Source organism: Pongo pygmaeus, chromosome 5, assembly GCF_028885625.2.
Source record: "Pongo pygmaeus isolate AG05252 chromosome 5, NHGRI_mPonPyg2-v2.0_pri, whole genome shotgun sequence".
NCBI lineage: Eukaryota > Metazoa > Chordata > Mammalia > Primates > Hominidae > Pongo > Pongo pygmaeus.
The window spans coordinates 12,071,664-12,092,876 of NC_072378.2; the positions used below are offsets into that span (position 1 = coordinate 12,071,664).

At 38.7% G+C, this 21,213-nt stretch overlaps 1 protein-coding gene across 6 annotated transcripts in view; it reads left to right on the forward strand.

The window, feature by feature from the left end:
• Positions 1–18,513, forward strand: part of HIVEP1 (HIVEP zinc finger 1) — a 164,021-nt gene extending 145,508 nt beyond the window's left edge. For all 6 annotated transcript variants that reach the window (XM_063665802.1, XM_054490511.2, XM_054490512.2 and 3 more), the window contains 2 exons: positions 14,948–15,438; positions 16,793–18,513. In XM_063665802.1, coding sequence (XP_063521872.1) covers positions 14,948–15,438; positions 16,793–17,971 — 1,670 coding nt within the window. In that variant the 3' untranslated portion in view covers positions 17,972–18,513. The remainder of the gene's footprint in view (positions 1–14,947; positions 15,439–16,792) is intronic.
• Positions 18,514–21,213: the final 2,700 nt, after the last annotated feature.

The window sequence follows — 21,213 nt, forward strand, 5'->3', positions numbered from 1 at the left end:
ATCGTTTTTCATTAAATTCCTTCACTAAAATCAAATGGTAACTGTGCTACTTGATACCTTTACTTATAAATAGTGTTTATGTTATATGGCCAAGGTCAGTATAGGTATTGTTAACGTGATAATGGCATTTGTTTGTTAATTTGTTATTTATTGGTTATTGGATCAGATGACTAGAAGGTAATTCAAGTTTTTTGACTATTCTGTGTTCTCATCCTCAGTAATGATCATTCCAGGTTGATAAAGATCTGTTCTGTTTTTTAATAGCTCCAGAGGAGAAAAGTTTATTCTCTTTTTGAATGATTTTTTTTTTTTTAATGTATCACTTTGGCACCTATTCAATGTGTGCACAATTACTATCGCCCAGGAGCTCCTGGCTGATGGCTATGATGTGGCATGAGCCCAAATTTGGCAAGGTTCACTTCCCAAGGCTGGAATCAGGGAAAGACCAGTGATGGCCAAAGTGGTCCCAGAAGGAAGGGAAGGAATTTATTTATCCCTACACTGCTGCATTTGGAAGGCTGTTGGTGAGGAGAGAAAGGAAGGGCAAACATTCTAGACCAAGGAGTTGCTTGACCGAAGACACACAGGTTGGGGAAGAGGAATAGGGTATAAGAGTGTGAATGGGACAGAAAAACAAGAGAGTTCCACGGGGCCCAAGGCTGGGAAGCAGGCTGGGGGACAGGTAATAGATGCTGTGCAGGGGAGTTTCAGCATGAGAACTGCCATTTCAGGTTTAAACTCTATTCACTGGGCCTGGATACAATGAACACCCCTGTCATGTCAGTTTATACCCATTTCTTCATGTTCCGACACTTGAAAACTATTATTTTTTAGATAGGATTCTTGAGTATTTTAATTTTTCTAAATAGTGACACATACAGTGTTTCTTTGATTACAAAAGTCTGAACTGAAGTTGTTTAAAGCCATTGCCCCTTTAGGACCACATATATCTGACTTTTATCCTGGGTTATGTTCTCAAATGTTCTGGAGACAAGATAAAGGATTATAGGGCTTTTAATCTGTGACCCTTGAATTTTCATTGTTGAGGTTTGTTGTTTGTTTGTTTTTTGCTGTTGCTGCTGTTTTATTTTGTAGTGGGAATTTAGACAGTAATGACAGAAAGAAGCATGTTTCATTAAGTGGATGATCCCATTCAGCAACAATAATACTAACACTCCCACAGAGCCAAAGCCTTTCTTCTGGGTGGATGAGTGTTTTATAAAAGAAGTACCCCAGGACTTCAGCCTCTCTCATCCTCCACCAGATGGAGTTTAACAGTTTGGATGGAAAGTCTGACATGATTTTCCCTTGTGATATCCCGTTTTTTATGTCTATGTATAAATGTATAATGACTAATTTGGAAATATCGCTATCAATTTATTAAACTAGCAAGCATTATTTCCCCTGGAATTAGTTTCTGCTCTGGCCCGGGATCACTGTGGTGTAGAACTTTCACCACAGAGTAGCCTGGTAAAAGATAAGGCCTCTACTTGTCCTACTTTAATGCTTCTGTATATGTTTTAAAACCTTGCCCCAGTCAACTCTATAAGGATGTTATAAAGAGAGCAATGTGTTATAAAGTGTTTCGTTTTACTAACAATTTTATTTTCCAAGGAAAAATGCAAATGATTACTATATTAGACATATAGTAGGAGTAGAAGTGGCTGACTTAAAACATGATGAAGGAGAATAAAATGTTTCTGGTACTACAGTTTCAAGTTTTGAAGTGGACAACCCAGCAGAACAAAGCTAGGGAGGCCTGGGGGCTGGTCACTGTCAAGTGAGCTCGTGTGCCTGGTTCTCCCCCACATACTCTTCACACCCCGATGCATCTGCACCTCTCTCATCATAGGGGGCACCTGCCCCTCTTGGGGAGCAGGCTCTTGGCAGCAGCTCCTTTTGAGAAGTGAGCCACTATGTAGAGCCTCTGCCATTCGTCAGAGTCCTGCCTGACAGTGTATTCTCCATTTTCTTACCCCAGTCAGTGAGGATAAGTGAAAACATTGTATTGTGTAAAGTGGGATCTTTTAACACACAAACTTGCTGTCTTTTCCTTTTAATGGTGAACAACATTTTGTGGTATCATGGGGTCTTGAAATCATCTCTCATCTTCTTAATCTAACATAATTCGAATATTAGTCATGTTACACAAATAGACTGCTAGAAACCACACCGGGATTTCATTTGCTGTGTGTCAACAGTAGAAATTCAGGACAATCCTCTGGTTTTGCCAGCAGTAAGGTTCCACAGCAGTTATCAAAGTCAGCCTCTTAACTTTTATTCCAAACAGTGATTTTGGTGGCTTTTCAGACACCTTTCATTATGTCTTCACACCTGCAGTTTTCAAGGGATGTCTGGTCTAGCTATATGAAAACTGAAAATCCAAAATAACCCAGGAAACTCTTTTATTCCCTGGGTTCTCCCAAACACAGTCAAAGTATGTCATTTCATCATGCTAACAGATTATAGGTGACTATTAGATAATACAGTGCTGAAAGAAAAATGGCCCACGTCAGGAGCCACGTGTCTTTTCAGGAACCAGTACTATGAAACATCAAGTCTTGATCAATATGAAAATTGTCTTCTCTGTTTTGGTAGGCACACTTCCTGTTTCCTCACAACAGGGTGGTAGCGACATCAGTAGTGAGGTCCTGCAGCATGTGAAGAGGGAACATTAGACTCGGCATGCTTTTCTGAAAGTGACGTATATTTGATACCAATAGGATATGTAAGAACATGCCTTATATGTTGGAGTCTTGATGATCTCTGACATGGGAAATGGGGTAAACCTTTTTTTAAAAAGGAAAAAATTTGGGAGACCTGATTGTAAATCTAAAAAGTCACAACCCCTGCCAGAGTTTGCAGAATGGCACCCAGAAACCTAAGGATTGTGTTTTTAGGTTTATAGGACACATTTGGGGGCTCAGTCATTTAACTGATCTTTTCTGTAGCATAAACATAATCATCACCAGGAAACGTCTCTGAGCTTTCATTCATTAAACAAAATGTGCTAAACACTTAGAGGCAGTCAGACAGTGTTACTACAAAGCACCCCGGTATAGTATTTATTTTTTAAACATCATTACCACTTGGTAGTATCTCGGTCAGCTCATAGCATTCTGGAGAAAGCCCAGATCTTACGTTGTGTTTGTGCTGAGTTACTCCCTTACATGTGCATTGTTTTGTTTTTCACTAAAGGTTTTCTGCATATTTCTTTCTAATTAATGTCAGTGTTTTCCAAGCATTATCTTCAGTCTTTTCCTTTTAAGGATCCTAGACCTGTTCTCTACTCTGCCAACCACACCATACCCAGGTTATCATTCACCATCATTTGTGCCTGGTCCCTGGTTGATAGTGTTCATTAAAGGGTGATGTGAAAATGATGTGATGAAAGGCCGGAGACCCCTTCTGAATTCTTTACCACCCTTAGCAACAGCAGGCTGTGCGGCTACCTGTCTTATCTTTTAGCAGATGGAATTCATGTTCTAATTCTCAATGGAATAAATTAGGGGATGTTGGGAAACGTTTGCTTTTAATGAAGCAGGAGGAATTATACATTTTTATAAGCCAGCCATTAAAATGTGGACATTTGGCATTTAAAAGAAGTTTCTATTTAGTTTAAAACTAGCAACTTGAGCTGCAGTGATAAGAAATGCTCATAGGAAGCCTAATCCCTCAGCTCCACTGCACATTCCCTTATTTTCTTGCCATAAAACATGATATAGCCTCAGGAATGTTGTTCTCCTGTTCTTGGGGTATTAGTGACTACATTTTAGTTTTCACCTTTTGTGTCAAATATCATGCCACCAGCAATTTGCTTTTCATCTTTTGATCCGAAGAATGTTTTCGTCAACAAATGCTGGACTTCAATGCAAGGAATGTTAATGTGTACCCTCAGCTGCCAGCTAGGAGAACCGTTTAATATGACGAAGTGTGGTGAGAAACATTATTCTTGTTGGAGTTTAAGTACTTACAGTAAAGATGATGTTTGATCACAGGTTTTAAAACCTATATCACATTTCCTCTTAAAAATAATTTAGGTGAATTTTTAAAAATTACTGGCAAAGCTTTTTTTCCAAATGAAACCTGTAGAATATGTTATCATCAGGATTTTTATAGAACACATTATTACTCTTTTTAAGAAACACTTCCATGTGTAGAATATGAAACCATAATAGGCTTTAGGATTTATACTTAAAATAAAGCAGTACTAATATTATTTTGAATGACACGCACGACACAGTCTTTTGGTTTACTTCCTAAAGTTAACAAACATTAAACTCTGCCCCATTATGTTTTTAATGATTTTATCTTTAAAATATATATATAATTGTATTCACGTTCTTTAAAAATTTTTTTCCCTAGGTTGCCATTGTTTATCTGGCTTTCAGAGTAATATTTCTAAACATGTGAAAAACAAAAACAGGCAAACTTCAACAACAGAAGAAGGTTGCTACTGAGTGTAGGTGGGCCTGGTTGCTACCCTCGGGAGCCCCTTCGCTCAGGGAGCCCCTCCTCTCAGGGAGCCCCTCCTGCTGCTTTTGCGACTCTGACTCTTCCAGCAGGTGTCACTGTCTGGCAGCAGTGGGCGGGCAGGTTGCAGTTCACCTGACTCATCTTCAAATGATCACTTTTAAAATATATCTTTAGGGAAGTTGTTTGACGTAAATTTATCAAAACCTTTACTTTTGACAAAAATGTTGCTACATCATATGCCTGCTTTCTCCCTCATGAATTGAAATTCACAGAAAGTAAAGGAATTAATCTTGTGCTGATATCTAATTTTACTGAGTATTAGAAACATTTGTTTATAACTAGAGGGGAATGTGTCTGGGAGGACATAAGTAAATGGAACTTTTAGGACCATTTATTTATGAATTTGCTAAGCAAATATAGATTCCTTAGGTCTGTTCTAGAGTCTCTGATGGCTGCAAAGGGGTAAGCCACAGTGCTTACCCTCCTGAAGTATTAGTCTGTATTATACACACCAAGAAAGGAACAATTGTAATAGAAAGGGAGAAAGTTAGTGTATCTTATTGGCATAATGACAGGGCTCCTAAGTTCATAGAAACCTGTTTTTGAATCCTGGCTTTGATGCATTCTAGTCATATACAGTACAAGCGTCTTAACTTCCTTGTGGACGATGGGTGTGGTATCAACTCTGTCATGGGGTGGTAATTAGGTTTAAACATGGAGGGTGATGTGGCATAGATGTTGGCAAGCTTTTTATGTCAAGGGCTGGATAGTAAATATTTTAGGCTTTGCAAGCCACGTATTCTCTGTCATGAATACTAAACTGTGATTGTAGCACAAAAGCAGCCATAGACAGTATGTAAACAAATGAGCCTGGCTGTGTTCCAATAAAACTTTATTCACAAGAACCGGTGGAGAGCCACATGCAGCTGGTGACCATAGTTTACCAATCCCTGATATAACAGTTACTCACCTGTAATCCTAGCATTTTGGGAGGCCGAGGCGGGTGGATCACCTGAGGTTAGGAGTTCGAGACCAGCCTGGACAACATGGTGAAACCCCATCTCTACTAAAAATACAAAAATTAGCCAGGCGTGGTGGCGACACCTGTAATCCCAGCTACTCAGGAGGCTGAGGCAGGATAATCTCTTGAACCTGGGAGGCAGAGGTTGCAGTGAGCCGAGATTATGCCACTGCACTCCAGCCTGGGTGACAGAGCAAGACTCTGAGACTCTATCTCAAAAAAACAAAAAACAAAAAGACAACAACAAAAAAACCAGTTACTTAACATAGTATCATAGTTGTTACATTAAGTAACATGCAGTAGCAAAGTGAGCAGTATCACAGAGTCATATATGACAAGTGTTTTGAGTCCATAACAAGGCCTTGTTCTTGTCCTCACAGACTTGTTGATCCCAGGCAAGGCACTTTTCCTTTCTGGGTCTTCTATCAGCACGACTTTTGATTGAGCAGCAGTAGTCTTGTTTAGGGGGCAGGGGCAGAGGTTAAGGGGGACAGGGAAGTATATAAAGGACTTTTATTCGTATGAATCCAAACAGAGGGCAGAGTTGTCTGTGCTTTGTTTTGGTGCCATGGATATTTAAAAGGATACCATTGTCTTCTGTTCATTTAAGCTACCCATTTTATCTTTTCTCTGTTACCCAGAATATTAGTCCTGTTTAACAAATATGCAATGATTCAAAATTCATTTGCAGGTTTTTAAACTTTGACAATGGTCTCCTCTAGCAGAGATTTCAGATACTATGTATTCAGAGACAGAAACATCATTCTGTGCTTATCTCAGTGAAAGAAACCCAGGAAAGGAATCCCAGACCCTCCTACATCCTCTCCAAGTTACAGGCATGTGGCTCATCCAGGAGGAGAGAAGGGAGCAGAGAAGCCACCCTGTGTGTCTTCTCACCCATACTGCTAATCCTGACCTGACCTGAAATTTAATATAATCAAGGCAAAATCAGATTAAAATGGAGCCAAATAGTTTTACACTTCAAATAGTTTTTACATACATAAAAAATATATGGTGTTCATTTTAAATTATTCATATTATTTGCATATACTAAAAAAGAAATCAGCATGCTTCTTGAAACATGTATGTCTTAACAATTTAAAATATTTATAATATAACTGATTCTTAAACTTTTATATAATGCAGTATATTTGAAATTTTAAAAGTTAAATTATTTGCATTCTCCTTGGGGACTACATTTTATATATTCTGTTACTTGTAGTCAAATAATTATATGACGCTCTTAATGTCTGTACCTACAAACATTGAATTCATGCATATTTATAAGGTAGCTTATTGACTATAATTCATTGTTGACCTTTCTGATGATTCTGTAGTTAGATTTTTAAAATATGATTGAATGTGGAATGTCTAGGCATAGACTAACATGGGTTTGAATCTCAGCTCTGACATTTATGAGCTGTGGGCTCAACACTTTAAAAGTAATTAACTGCATTTTTCATCTTTTAAATCATTCTCTGAGAAAAAGTCAAGTCCTTAATGAGTCCTTGTTTGAATTATGATCAAACAGTATTGGTGTGTACAGAGTGGTGCTAACTTAGGACCCAGGCTATAGATGGCTGCAACCGGAATAGAGCCATTTCCTCATCATATGCACAATCGAGTAAGAAATGCAAAAAAAAAATAGGTACAAGATAAGAGCACTTTTAGGTACTAAGAATTTAAAATGTGTCTCTAGGTTAGAGTGAATTGGGGTGAAATTTCCTGTGCTTCCAAGTTAACCAATAGAAGTGTTGAAATTGATTTCAAGAATTGATAGTGTCCTATTAAACAATAGGAAGACAGAAGGTGCTTGTGAGAAGTCTTGATTTGACTATGGGGCTAATAGGGAGGTGCTTGTTGTGCAAGCTTATCTGAGAGAATAGCGGTATCAGTAGAGTAAGAGACCCTAGAGTGGACTGGGCGCAGTGGCTCACGCCTATAATCCCAGCACTTTGGGAGGCCAAGGCAGGTAGATCACTTGAGGTCAGGTGTTCAAGACCCGCCTGACCAACATGGTGAAACTCCGTCTCTACTAAAAGTGCAAAAATTAGCCGGGCATGGTGGCGGGTGCCTGTGATCCCAGCTACTCGGGAGGCTGAGGCAAGAGGATCAGTTGAACCTGGGAGGCGGAGGTTGCAGTGTACGTGTGTATTCCATATATACAAGTGAAGATATGAATCCATGCTGATAACTTCCAGTCCAGCACCACTGAATTTATTCTGGTCTTCTCCATTTCCTTCTCTTCTTCACCCACAGTGAGAAACCTGGTTCGCACCTACAGTATGTTTACATATTTGCTCAGTTCTAGTATATAAATAAACTAGTTTCAGAAATCCTTACCTTTACTCCTGTACAAAACAGATTTAAAATTACAGTGCAGCGTGTGCCATTCTTGTCTCTAGCCTTCACAGTCTCCAGTCAAAACCCTCTTTGCCAAGGTTATCTAGAACAGGACCTTACTTTCCATGCCCTTAGCGTGGCTGTGCCATTCATGCAGCTGCAGTCAGAGCCGTCTGTCTCAGCTTGCATTCCTCTCAGGTTCACCCCACATCCTAGTTGATTCTGTTTTTATTTACTTACAATAAAATTTACTTTATGGTGTATAGTATGTGGTTTTTGACAAATACATAGAATTGTATGTTCATCACATAGACACAGGGAGGGGAACATCACACACCAGGGTCTGTCGGGGGTGGGGGACAAGGGGAGGGAGAGCATTAGGACAAATACCTAATGCATGCGGGGCTTAAAACCTAGATGACGGGTTGATGGGTGCAACAAACCACCATGGCACATGTATACCTATGTAACAAACCTGCACATTTGCCACATGTATCCCCAAACTTAAAAGTATAATAAATTTTTTTAAAATTGTATGTTTATCCCCCCTTTCTTTTCTAACATTGGTAATTTGTATCTTCTCTCTTTCTTTCTTGGCTAGTGTTACCAGAGAATTTTTCTAAGAACCCAGCTTTTGGTTTCATTGCCTTTCTCTATTTTTCTTTTTTCGGTGTCATCATTTCTGTTCTCATTTTTATTATTTTCTTCCCTCTCCTTGCTTCGAGTTTAGTTTGATCTTCTTTTTCTGATTTCTAAAACTGAAAATTTAGATTTGTCCGAGAGCCTTCTTCTTTTCTAATGAAAGTGTTGAATACGATAAATTTCCCACTGACCACTGCATTAGTTACATCCCACAAAGTTTGAATGTTGTATTTTAATTTTCATCCAGTTGAAAATATTTGACATTTTTTGAGACTTTCTCATTAACCCAATGAATATTTAGAGATGTGGTTTTTTTCTTCAACTTCTAAGTTCAGGGGTACATGTGCAGGATGTGCAGGTTTGTTACATAGGTAAATGTGTGCCATGGTGGTTTGCTGCACAAACCATCTCATCATCTAGGTATTAAGCCCAGTATTTCTTCCTGATGTTCTTCCCCCACACCCCCATCACCCCCCAACAGACAGGCCCCAGTGAGTATCGTTCCCCACAATGTGTCCTTGTGTTTTCATCGTTCAGCTCCCACTTATAAGTGAAAACATGCAGTATTTGGTTTTCTCTTCCTGCATTAGTTTGCTGAGGATTATGGCTTCCAAATCCATCCATGTCCCTGCAAAGGACATGATCTCATTCTTTTTCATGGCTGCAGAGTATTCCATGGTGTACATGCACCACATTTTCTTTATCCAGTCTATCACTGATGGGCGTTCAGGTTGATTCCATGTCTTTGCTATTATGAATGAACATATGCATGCATGTTATCTTTATAATAAAATGATTTCTGTTCCTTTGGGTATATACCCAGTAATGCGATTGCTGGGTCAGATGGTATTTCTGCAGAGTTCTAGGTCTTTGAGGAATCACCACACTGTCTTCCACAATGGTTGAGCTAATTTACACTCCCACCAACAGTGTCAAAGCATTCCTTTTTCTCTGCAACCTCTCCAGCATCTGTTATTTTTTGACTTTTTAATAATAGCCATTCTGACTGGCCTGAGATGGTATCTCATTGTGGTTTTGATTTGCATTTCTCTAATGATCAGTGATGTTGAGCTTTTCTTCATGTTTGTTGGCTGCATATATATGTTCTTTTGAGAAGTGTCTGTTCATGTCCTTTGCCCGCTTTTTAATCAGGTTACTTTTTTCTTATAAATTTGTTTAAGTTCCTTGTAGACTCTGGACATTAGACCTTTGTCAGATGGATAGATTGTGAAAATTTTCTCCCATTCCGTAGGTTGTGTGTTCACTCTGATGATAGTTCCTTTTGTTGTGCAGAAGCTCTGCAGTTTAATTAGACCCCATTTGTCAATTTTTGCTTTTGGTGTTTTCGTCATAAAATCTTTGCCCGTGCCTATATCCTGAATGATATTGCCTGGATTTTCTTTTAGGGTTTTCATAGTTTTGCATTTTACGTTTAGGTCTTTAATCCATCTTGAGTTAACTTATATATATATATATAGTAAAGAAGGGATCCAGTTTCAGTTTTCTGCATATGGCTAGCCAGTTTTCCCAGCATCATTTATTAAATAGGGACTCTTTTCCCCATCACTTCTTTTTGTTTGTTGAAGATCAGATGGTTGCTGGTATGTGGTCTTATTTCTGAGTTCTCTATTCTGTTCCATTGATCTATGTGTCTGTTCTTGTACCAGTATCGTGCATGTGTTCTTTAATTCTGCAATGATTTGATGGTTTTTCAGATATCTTCCAATTAATTGATTTCTGGTTTAATTCTGTTTTCATGTAAAAACACACTTTATATGGTTTCTACTGATTTAAAATAGTTGAGGTTTATTTTGTAGCTCAGAATATGGTATATATTGGTGAATGTTCCACATACACTTATATGAAAGGTATGTTCTGCTGTTCACTGGAACATTTCTGTAAGTGTCTGTTAGGTCTTGATAGTGTTTTACAGGTCTTTTATGTTCTTCCTGATTTTCTATTTATGTGTTCCATCAATTACTGAGAGTGGATTATTGAAGTCTTCAGCTCTGATTATGGATTTTTTTTTTCAGTTTCCACTCATTTATTTTGAAGTTCTATTGCGTACACACTTAGGATTGTTATGTTCATGGGAAGACCTATATCATTATGTAATGCTCCTGTTTATCCTTCATAATATTCTTTGCTCTGAAGCCCACTTTGTCTGATATTATTATAGTTTCTGTGGCTGTATTTTAGTTATTGATTTATGGTATACTGTTATTTTCAACCTACTTATGTTTTTATATCAATATTTAAAATGCATTTCTTATATACAGTTTATACATGGAACTTGAGTTTTATTCAATCCTCATCATTTCTGTCTTTTAATTTGTGTCTTTTAATGTTATTATTTGTGTAATTGGATTAAAATGTACCATATTGGCAGCCGTTTTCGGTTTGTTTCATTTTTGAGTTTCAGTTTTCTTTTGATGACTTCTCTAGTATTAATTGAGTGTTTTTTATGATTCTGTTCTATTTCCTCTACTGACTTATTATTTATACCTTTAAAAAATTGTATTTATCTACCTTCAGATAATATTACATTGCTTTACATGGAGCCTATAGACTTTACTGCAGTATATACACAGCTCCTCCTTTCCGTGCTTTATGCTATTGTGGCCATACCTTTTTACATTTACATTTACTACGAACGCACAGTACATTGTTTTAGATATTCGGGTATCTTTTAGAGCAATTAAAAAATAAGAAAAAAAATTGTGTCCCCGTTTATTCTATTTTCACTGCTCTTTGTTTGTTTGTGTAGATCCGAGCCTCCATCTGATGTTACGTTCCTTCTGCCTGAGGAACTTCTGTTTAACATTTATTGTCCACTAGGTCAAGCAGCTGGCAATGAATCCCCTCAGTTTTTGTTTTTCTAAGAAAGTCTGTATTTCTCTTTCACCTTTGAAAATTATTTTCAATGGGCATAGAATTCTGGATTTAACAGTTTTCTTGATATTGTTACTGTATTTTTTATTTGTACCGTTTTCATTGGATTCTTTTTAATAGTTTTCATCACTTAGCTGAAAGTCCCATCTGTTATTGTCTACCTTTCCCTTTAGAGCCTTCAAAATATTAACCATAGTTATTTTAAATTCTCAGTCATTTCTAACATAGGTGTCATATCTGACTGTGGTTCTGATTATTGCTTTGTCTCTCTGAAGTATGTTTTTTTTTCTTGCCTTGTATGCCTTGTAATTTTGTGTTGAAAGCTGTACATCTTGTGTAAGACAGTAGAGACCCATGGAAATTGTTTGTATCCTAGGATTGTGCATGCCTCTCCTTCCTAGAGGCCTTTAGTGTGAGAGTTAGAGTTTATCTAGTTAGGAGTTTGCTAGGTTGGAGAGATTTGTTGTCACTACAGCTATCCTCACTGCAGCAAAGGCTTCATGTTCCTGTAGAGATACCTTGTGTTTTGGCTGGGGGTTGGATCATGAGAACGTCACCTGTTCAGTCCTAGTTTTAGGTCTTCCTTTTGCACTATGCCTCAGAAAGGGTCTCTCTGCACATTCTTGTTCTCCTGTTTCTCTCCAAGCACTATTTTGTTACCTGTAATTCTAAGCTCCCTAGCTTGGCATTGTGGGGCGAGGAGGAGGATGGGGTGCTGTCTCTGTTCCGATTGAGTTTTAGTCTCATACCAACACCATTTTCTTAGGTTTCTGGGCTGTGGCCTTCTCAGTTCTCCTCCCTCTCCCCCAAGTGTTGTGGGGATTTCTGTGTAATCCTGTCCCTCCCCAAGGAGACAGGTTGTATGTGTATGTTTTTCCTGTTCCTTTTCCACACTGCAGTGAGTTTTCAGCAGTGTCCTAGGGACAACAGTGCGTGCCGCCCTTCTCACAGGATAGGTCTTTTGTTTTCCTGGTGGAGACAGGGGAGATGGATCCAGGTGTAGTTCCTTGCCACTCCTCTAGGGTTACTGCTTCTCTCCCCCATATCTGGAACACAGTGGACACTTCTTACCACACCTTCCTGTGAGCACCCGGGTGATGGTCATGGCATAGATCCTGTGTGAGAATGTAACCCTCAGAGGTTTCACACAATCTTGGCAGCCCACTCTTGACTCTAACCAGATACTTGAGCGGGACTCCCCTGACTGGGGTTCTGTTGTATCTGCCCTCGATGACATAAGCTTGTGTCTCCTTAGATTTTGGGCTGTTGATTATCTGGGACCTCGGCTTATTGATGGGTTTGGAAAAAGTTAATAAGTTTAAAGTTAGGCTGTGCATGTGTGTGTGTGCCCGCATGTACACGCTTGTGTGTGTGTTTAACGTAAACAGGTCCCATCCTTGTTAGACTTTACAGCAAGATCAGCCTTGAATGAAATCATCCTTTCTCTCCAGTAACTTATTCTCCCAGTCATTCAGTTCTCTTTAGTCTTTTTACAAATTTTACTTCTTTAAAGAAGATGCGTCTCCAGAAAAAAATACCTAATTTGCTACTGATGTGGCAAATTCAAGTCAAATTGAGGATGACTCGAATTTTACAACGCCAAACAATCCTGATGGCCAACTGTCTTATTCTTCCCCAGGGCCTTCTCCTCAGCCAGGGCGGAGGCTCATTGTGGGCAGGGTTCTTGTCTTTTATAATCCTCACAGAGTTGCCAAACCTATAAAAAAATTTTAAAATAGGCAAGGTAGAGAAGTAGCTGAGGCGCAGGAGTCTGGGTATTTACCTGGAAATCACACATTCTGTCTCCAGCATAGGCCCCTAGAGCCATTCAATACTTTGGTATTATTTTATTTCATTTCTTATTTTACAGCATAATAGTAGAACCCTAAAAGCAAAAGGCTTATGAAATCACATGCTAACGGAACTTAAATGCATGTTTCATCTTTGAGTTTTTTAATTATAGAAGGAGCACACGTTTGTGATAAATAATGTAAAATGTCAAGTTCTTTTCATCCCCTAGAAATAATCACCCTCAAATCTTTTGTGTGGGTCTTCTAAGACTTTTCTCTAAGAACTCATTTTTGTCATATACAAAGAAAAAGTAGTAAAAAATTAATATCTAGGCCATTTGGGAAAGGCAGCCTATTGCTTGTTGCTCTGTTTACATGTTTTTCTCTTTTCAAAAAATACCTATAAGTGCAGAATGTATCACAGCTAAATTGTACATTGTCTGATGTCATCTTTATTATATCTCAGTGACATTCCTCCCCCATAACTAAATTTTATTAAGCTTTCAGTGGGAAAGAGCCTCTAATTTGCAAGATTTTGAAAATGTGAAGAGTTTAAAAGTTCCACATGAGCTTATGAGATTTTTGAAACTATTTCCTGGATCATCATGAAGATTCCTTGTTAAACTCAGTTTCACATGATGTTATAAGGCTGATACTAACGACTTTTAGATAATATCCCCCTTTCTAAGAGGAATGGGTTGAATCATATCACAGAAGAAATTGACAGGAAATTTTAGCATCTCTCTGAGTAAATAAGAAGGCTTACACTTTAGGTGAATATGATGACACGGAGGACCATTGAAACATGCCTGTGTCAACGAAAAGAAGAAGCTAAAGCACAAAGTGTGGTTGGAAGAGTTGACTGGAGCCAGAATAAGGACAGCTGCCCAGATGACTCACCCAAACTGCTTGCTTGGCCTTTGTTACAGGCAGATTTTTAAAGGCAAAAAGAAAAAAACAAAAACAAAAAAACAGGAGGCAGGGGAGGGGGCCAGTGTTACCGAGTAGACTGTTAGACAGTTCTGTCTGGAATTCTCATGGATATACAGAAGTAACAGTGATTAGGACTGCCTGCCCATGGTTAAGCTACAGAGTGTGGGATATAGCATCCGGTGCCACATTACTAGGTTAATTCACAGCTACCTGCGGCAATGGGAAGCAGCTTCAGTAAAGTGTGGAGTAGGATGTGATTGCTGTCTCATCTTAATGCCTCTTTGGGGCCTGGTAATTTGAAAGGGCCCACATTCCTCAGATAAAAGTCCTTTTCTTTCCTCATCTATAATACTATTCAAATCTGAAGAAAATGTATGTTGCTCACAGATATCAACAGCCATCAGGTTTTTGTGTTTGATTTAATTTGTTCAATAAAGGGAAGATACAAAATAGAGAAAAAGCTCAGGAAAAGAGTTGTGTTGAACTCTTTATTAATTTTATATGTAGTTCAGTTGTGTTTTACAGATTTTCAAGTGCAATCTTAGAGGCCTTCATTTCCTTGTTTTCTTGATTACCCTCCGCCTGCCTCATTCCCCTTCTGAGAGTCATTTCCCATTCCTCATCCCTGACCCGGCCCCTCCCGCAGAGCTGCCTTCCTCCGAATCCTCATGGCCAACTGTCTTATTCTTCCCCAGGGCCTTCTCCTCAGCCAGGGCGGAGGCTGGTTGTGGGCAGGGCCCTTGTCTTTTATAATCCTCGCAGAGTTGCCAAACCTATAAAAAATTTTTAAGATAGCATTTGTGCACTTGCAAAGCATTCCATCACATACCCTCTTGGTTGTTTTTATTAGATGAAAAACAGAGATTCAGTTATGAGCGATCTGGATATGATCTTGAAGAATCTGATGGCCCAGATGAGGATGACAATGAAAATGAAGACGATGATGAGGACAGCCAGGCTGAATCAGTCCTGTCAGCCACGCCCTCGGTCACAGCTAGCCCGCAGCACCTTCCATCTAGAAGTAGCCTTCAGGACCCAGTGAGTGCTGACGAGGATGTCAGGATCACCGATTGCTTTTCTGGGGTACACACGGACCCAATGGACGTTCTGCCCAGGGCGCTGCTCACCAAAATGACCGTCCTGAGCACAGCACAGTCTGACTACAACAGGAAGACACTCTCTCCGGGGAAGGCCAGGCAGCGTGCTGCGAGAGATGAAAACGACACTATTCCGTCTGTAGACACTTCCAGGTCCCCGTGTCATCAGATGTCTGTGGACTACCCTGAGTCAGAAGAAATTCTGAGAAGTTCTGTGGCAGGAAAAGCTATTGCTATAACACAGGTAAATGATTGGCAGTTGTTCTTTTATTTCTTTTTTCGTTTTAACCCATTAAATATGGAGAACTTAATGGCTTAAGAAAATAATGCACCTAAGTGATTTTTTTAGGCCAAATCAGTTTGTATGGCTTTATTTTTTTCTTGTATTTAAGGGTAGAGGGCATTTTTGCCCTTTTGAGTCTTGTTGAGTATTTTAAGCAGTTCAGATATTTTATTGTAAATCTATGAAAGAACCAAATGGTTCTTGAAAAATATACCCATTTATTTTTATTTGCTTTTTGAAAAATTTTTGAAATTAAAAAAAAAAAAAAACATGACAGTGGCGAACACAAGTCCCGCAACTGATTTATCTGCTGGCCCCTTCTGAGCAGTTTCTCCACTGGTGCTGATGTGATGATGGGTTTTCACTGATTTATCCAAACATTTTGCACTTTGCCCCCATTGGCAAGACAGCTACCAGTTTCTATGGCAAAGTTAATGTGACCTGAAAACACATCAAGAAGTTCACTTTGCTTGAATGATCACATTGCTCCAGCAGCTTGGGAGAGCTTTCTGCCCAAGAACTAGCTCAAGGCAGGCACAGGCCTCTGAAAAGTCACGCTCCATGTGCTGTGAGTGAGTCCCTGCTCTACCTCTGGCTGTTTTGTGACAAATGATTAATTCTGGGAGGAATACATTCTTCCCTATTGACAGTTCTCTTACCTCTAGTATGTATTGAATATTGCAGTAGGATTTATTTCTAATTGTGGCAGATTGTGCTATAAGCGTCTCTATCCCAAAACCTCTCAGACACTTACCAGTGCCTGGAAATCTGGTTTTCAGTAGACGTTTCATAAACTTGCAAATGATAAACAAACAACCAGAGACCTTTTTCATAGTAACGTCTCTTCACAAATAATTCTTTAGTTCATTTTTCCCCGTTGAGTTGACACAGCCAACTTGTATCTCAATTTCTCAGTAACTCTTAATCTCTAAAATAAGGTGGAGCTGGTGGTGCCAGAAACAGAAATAATAATAATAAAAAAACAGCTTAAGAATATAGCTGTGTCCACTTCTCAGAGTTATTCTCTGTGTACAATATGACAAAATCCAGGAAATTTGCTTCAGACATGCAAAAGACTATACAAGATGTATTTCCATTATTTCTACCAGAAACTAAATTAAAGATGTAATAATTTTTTAATTGGAAGCTTATTTTTAAAAATCGAAAAATAATTTCATTGCAGCAAACATCATTTGTATCAATGCAAATATACTTAGTTTTATCTCATTGTGAAGAAATAGATTTAGCACTAGCTTTATAGCTCAGTGATTACGAAAGACCTGTCATAAAAGGATTGTTCTCTCTTGTCATTTAGAGCCCATCATCTGTAAGACTTCCTCCTGCTGCAGCCGAGCACAGCCCCCAGACAGCAGCAGGGGTGCCTTCTGTGGCCTCACCACATCCTGACCCTCAAGAACAGAAGCAGCAAATAACTCTACAGCCGACTCCAGGCTTGCCTTCTCCCCACACTCATTTGTTTAGCCACCTTCCTTTGCATTCCCAGCAGCAATCGAGGACACCTTATAATATGGTTCCAGTTGGGGGGATCCATGTGGTACCTGCTGGCCTCACATACTCCACGTTTGTGCCCCTTCAGGCTGGACCAGTGCAGCTCACGATCCCTGCTGTCAGTGTCGTTCACAGAACTTTGGGTACTCCTGGGAATACGGTCACAGAAGTGTCTGGCACTACAAACCCCGCTGGAGTGGCTGAATTAAGCAGTGTTGTGCCATGTATTCCTATCGGCCAAATCCGCGTGCCAGGCCTTCAGAACCTAAGTACCCCAGGCTTGCAGTCACTCCCCTCGTTAAGCATGGAAACCGTCAATATTGTAGGCCTAGCCAATACAAATATGGCCCCACAAGTCCATCCACCAGGACTGGCTCTGAATGCTGTCGGCCTGCAGGTTCTGACTGCAAACCCTTCCTCACAAAGCAGCCCCGCCCCTCAGGCACACATTCCAGGTCTCCAGATCTTGAACATAGCATTGCCTACCTTAATCCCCTCAGTCAGTCAAGTAACCGTTGATGCACAGGGAGCTCCAGAAATGCCAGCTTCCCAAAGCAAAGCATGCGAGACACAACCCAAGCAGACTTCTGTAGCCAGCGCAAACCAGGTCAGCAGGACCGAGTCTCCTCAGGGGTCACCTAAAGTCCAGGGGGAAAATGCAAAAAAAGTTCTGAATCCACCTGCCCCTGCAGGTGACCATGCAAGGCTTGATGGCCTGAGTAAAATGGACACAGAGAAGGCTGCCTCGGCAAATCACGTGAAGCCCAAGCCTGAACTCACTTCCGTACAGGGCCAACCAGCGTCCACGTCACAACCTCTGCTGAAGGCACATTCTGAAGTTTTTACAAAGCCCTCAGGCCAGCAGACTCTCTCTCCAGACAGACAGGTGCCCAGGCCCACAGCCCTGCCGCGGAGGCAGCCCACTGTGCAGTTCAGCGACGTGAGCAGCGATGATGATGAGGACAGGCTTGTGATAGCAACCTGATGGATTTTATTTTTGATTTGCTTTTTTTTTTTATATATAACACTTAAAGGTTTCTTTGAAAACCCTCCTTTCCTTAAAGCACATTTTTCTGACATAAACTCATGACTAATCTTTGTGCAATCATGAACTTTTGACCAATAATTGTTGTTTTGTGTCAGCTCCAGCCATTTTTGTACATGTTGTATAGACAATTGTGCCTTTTAGGAGCTTTATGTTTAGAAACTGTACAGATTGTTGAATATCTATATACATAAAAATATATTATATATGTATGTGAAAACCAGGTAGTTATTTGTGTTTAGTAAGGAAAACCTGTCAAATAAATCAAATGATTAAATTATATGTTCCACTGTTGAATATAAATTTTATGGCTATGGGGCAGAGTTTCTGTGTATAAATTAGTACGTAAACTCCATATTTATTGTATTCATATTAGTCTTTGAAAATGGGTCTGTCCTCCTTGTGTAAGACAGTAACTTTACACTTCAGACAGATTTTCTGTGTTATGAAATGTTTCAGTAAAATATTGTTTACTGACTTTACCATTGCTTCAGTTGTGCCTTCTTTGTATCATCCAGTGATCAGTGATCTACATTTGGAAAATAGCCCTGGGTTCCATTCTTTCCACATTCCCCTCAACCCTTCGTTTTTTTATAAACAGAGACTTTAGTCGCCTTTCTACCATGTGAAACTGTAACTGAAATCCATACAACTGATTGACCTATTTTTCTTATTTGTGAGAAGTCATTTCATAGTTATTGTTAGAAGACTAAATATATAAGAATACTTTCTGTATATACATAGAGCATATAGCCTAAAATGGGCAACGTTCCTAAATGAGGGTATGGAAATTTCTGGGAAACATGAGTTAAACCCCATTGTCCTTAGAATTTGGCTCCGATGAGACCCGTATAACCTCATTCCCAGGCTCCAACACCAGATTTGTTCGTGAGCTGTGGGCTCTTCTTTCCCTTGTTGCTGTTACACTCACAGAGCTCTGTCCAGCACTGAACTACAGAGTGCCCAAGATCACCGAAGAGCCAAATTCAGACTTCTAAATTACTTAAGTGACTCTCTTTAGACATTACTATCTCCTGTCCTGGAAGATTGAACCATCCTTATTCAGAAAAATATGGCGGCATGGGGAGCCCCCAATTACCACTGCAGTGATTTGCATTATTAATGATTACAGATGCTAGGTTTGTGAGAAAAGTATTTTAATGTTGGAATTTAAATACTTAGCACATCATTAATTCAATGTATTCACATTTTTAAAGGTTTGCTTACAAAGATTGCAGAGACATGAAATAGGTAAGACAACAGCATGGTTTGCCGGGTGAGAGGTAGGGGACAGCCTATCTACTAAGGGGTTTGGAGACCTGCTGCTAGCCAACCCCAGCTTCACGTCTGTGACTTTGCAAAGATCTGGCATTTCAACTTGCTCATCCTTATCTCAATTAGGATCTCCAAGGTGTGCTGCAGTCCCAGCACGCACTGGTGGATCTGTGATGCTTTAAATGAATGCTTCAATTTACATTTACATATTTCCATAGATTAAGTAACAAAATTCTCTCAAAAACAACAAAACTACATTTTATATTCTGAGATAGTTTTGGAAAGAATTCTGGAAATACCTGCTCTAGGGATTGCGTTGCCCTATCAATAATAGCTGTTGAAAATGAGGTCTGTTATCTGTCCAGTTTCTCAAAATTAATGTTTTAACTGTGTCATGAACTTTTTATTGCCTAAAATTTTAAAGCAGTATAATAAGCATATTCTTAACTCCATAATTAAGTACAGATGACTTCTCTAAATTCAAAAATAATGCTTGGAGTTTTTAGCATTGAGGTTTTTTAGTTTCTATAGAATTTTCTTAATTTAAAAAATTCCTATACTTAAAGACAAGTGTTATGATGTGAGTGGATGTTCCCTTGAAATTTTCATAATGCTGTAATGTACCTTACTCTTATTTTGTACTTTTCAAGATTCTTATTTTGGGCTTTTCAAATTTCAATGCATCATGCAAATACCTTTACTATTGGCAACTTTCAAGCTTTATTGTAGCCTTTCAAGTATTTTGCTAGTATTTGAAATATGCAGCTCTATAAAAAATATTACCAAAGTCTAAGCCATTATATTTTGAAATTGCATGCACAAAATAGACAAGGGAACAATAATTTTGTGCTATTTCTCCGAAGTCGTCTTTTCCCAAGGAGCAGTGTCCACTTGATACTCCCAAATATAAACGACTTCCAAATAACGTAATTCGGAGAACTAGTGGGGCTACATTTGACTTTTATTCTGTTGCACTGTCATGTGTGGAGACCCAGGCCTGTAGAGAACTAGGGTGCAATGACATAGTAAGATAATTTATTGACAAAACAGGTGAAAGTTTTAATATGTAACAGTTTCAATACCTTGTGTGAATCCACTGCAATGCCATCATCAGAAGTACTGGAAAAAACAGCTGAAGAACCACAGGTCGTTTTTCTAGTTAAAGATTATTATATCTGGCTTATGAAAATGTATTATAACATAAATCAAGGGCGTTCAAGTAACTTATTTTCATTCCCTAAAGTTTAAGCCAAAATGATAATTATTTCTTTCAAAATGATAATTAACTGATGGTATTGAATGTACAAATTTTGTTTCTCAGTCATTTTTTTCATAATATAGACCTGATTTTCCTTTCACAGAAACAGTATAAGTAACACGTTTCTTACTAATTAATCCCTGGCCTGAATTTTAAATGATAGCACTTAATAAGGATTATGGAAAATAATCATTATTTTTGTTGGAAGACTGTCAAGATAGTTAATAGATCTTGATGCATGCTCAGTTCAAATTATAACATCAGGGTTCTTTTTGACTTTTCTGTTTTTCATCTTACATTTTGCAGTCAACTTCAAATAATACCAGAGAGATGATTTTCATTAATTTTGTTTCAAAACCATCTATAAATTCTAAATACAGGATGTATATCACCTTAAGAATCTTCTCGCAAAGTGACTTCCAATGACTTAAAATATTAAATTCCCTATTTAATATTCAAAATATAATATTTTGTAATATATATTTGTATATATGTATATATTACATGCATGTTATATCTACAGATACATGTATATACGTATACATGTTATATCTACAGATACATGTATATACGTATACGTGTTATATCTACACATACATGTATATACGTATACGTGTTATATCTACAGATACATGTATATACGTATACG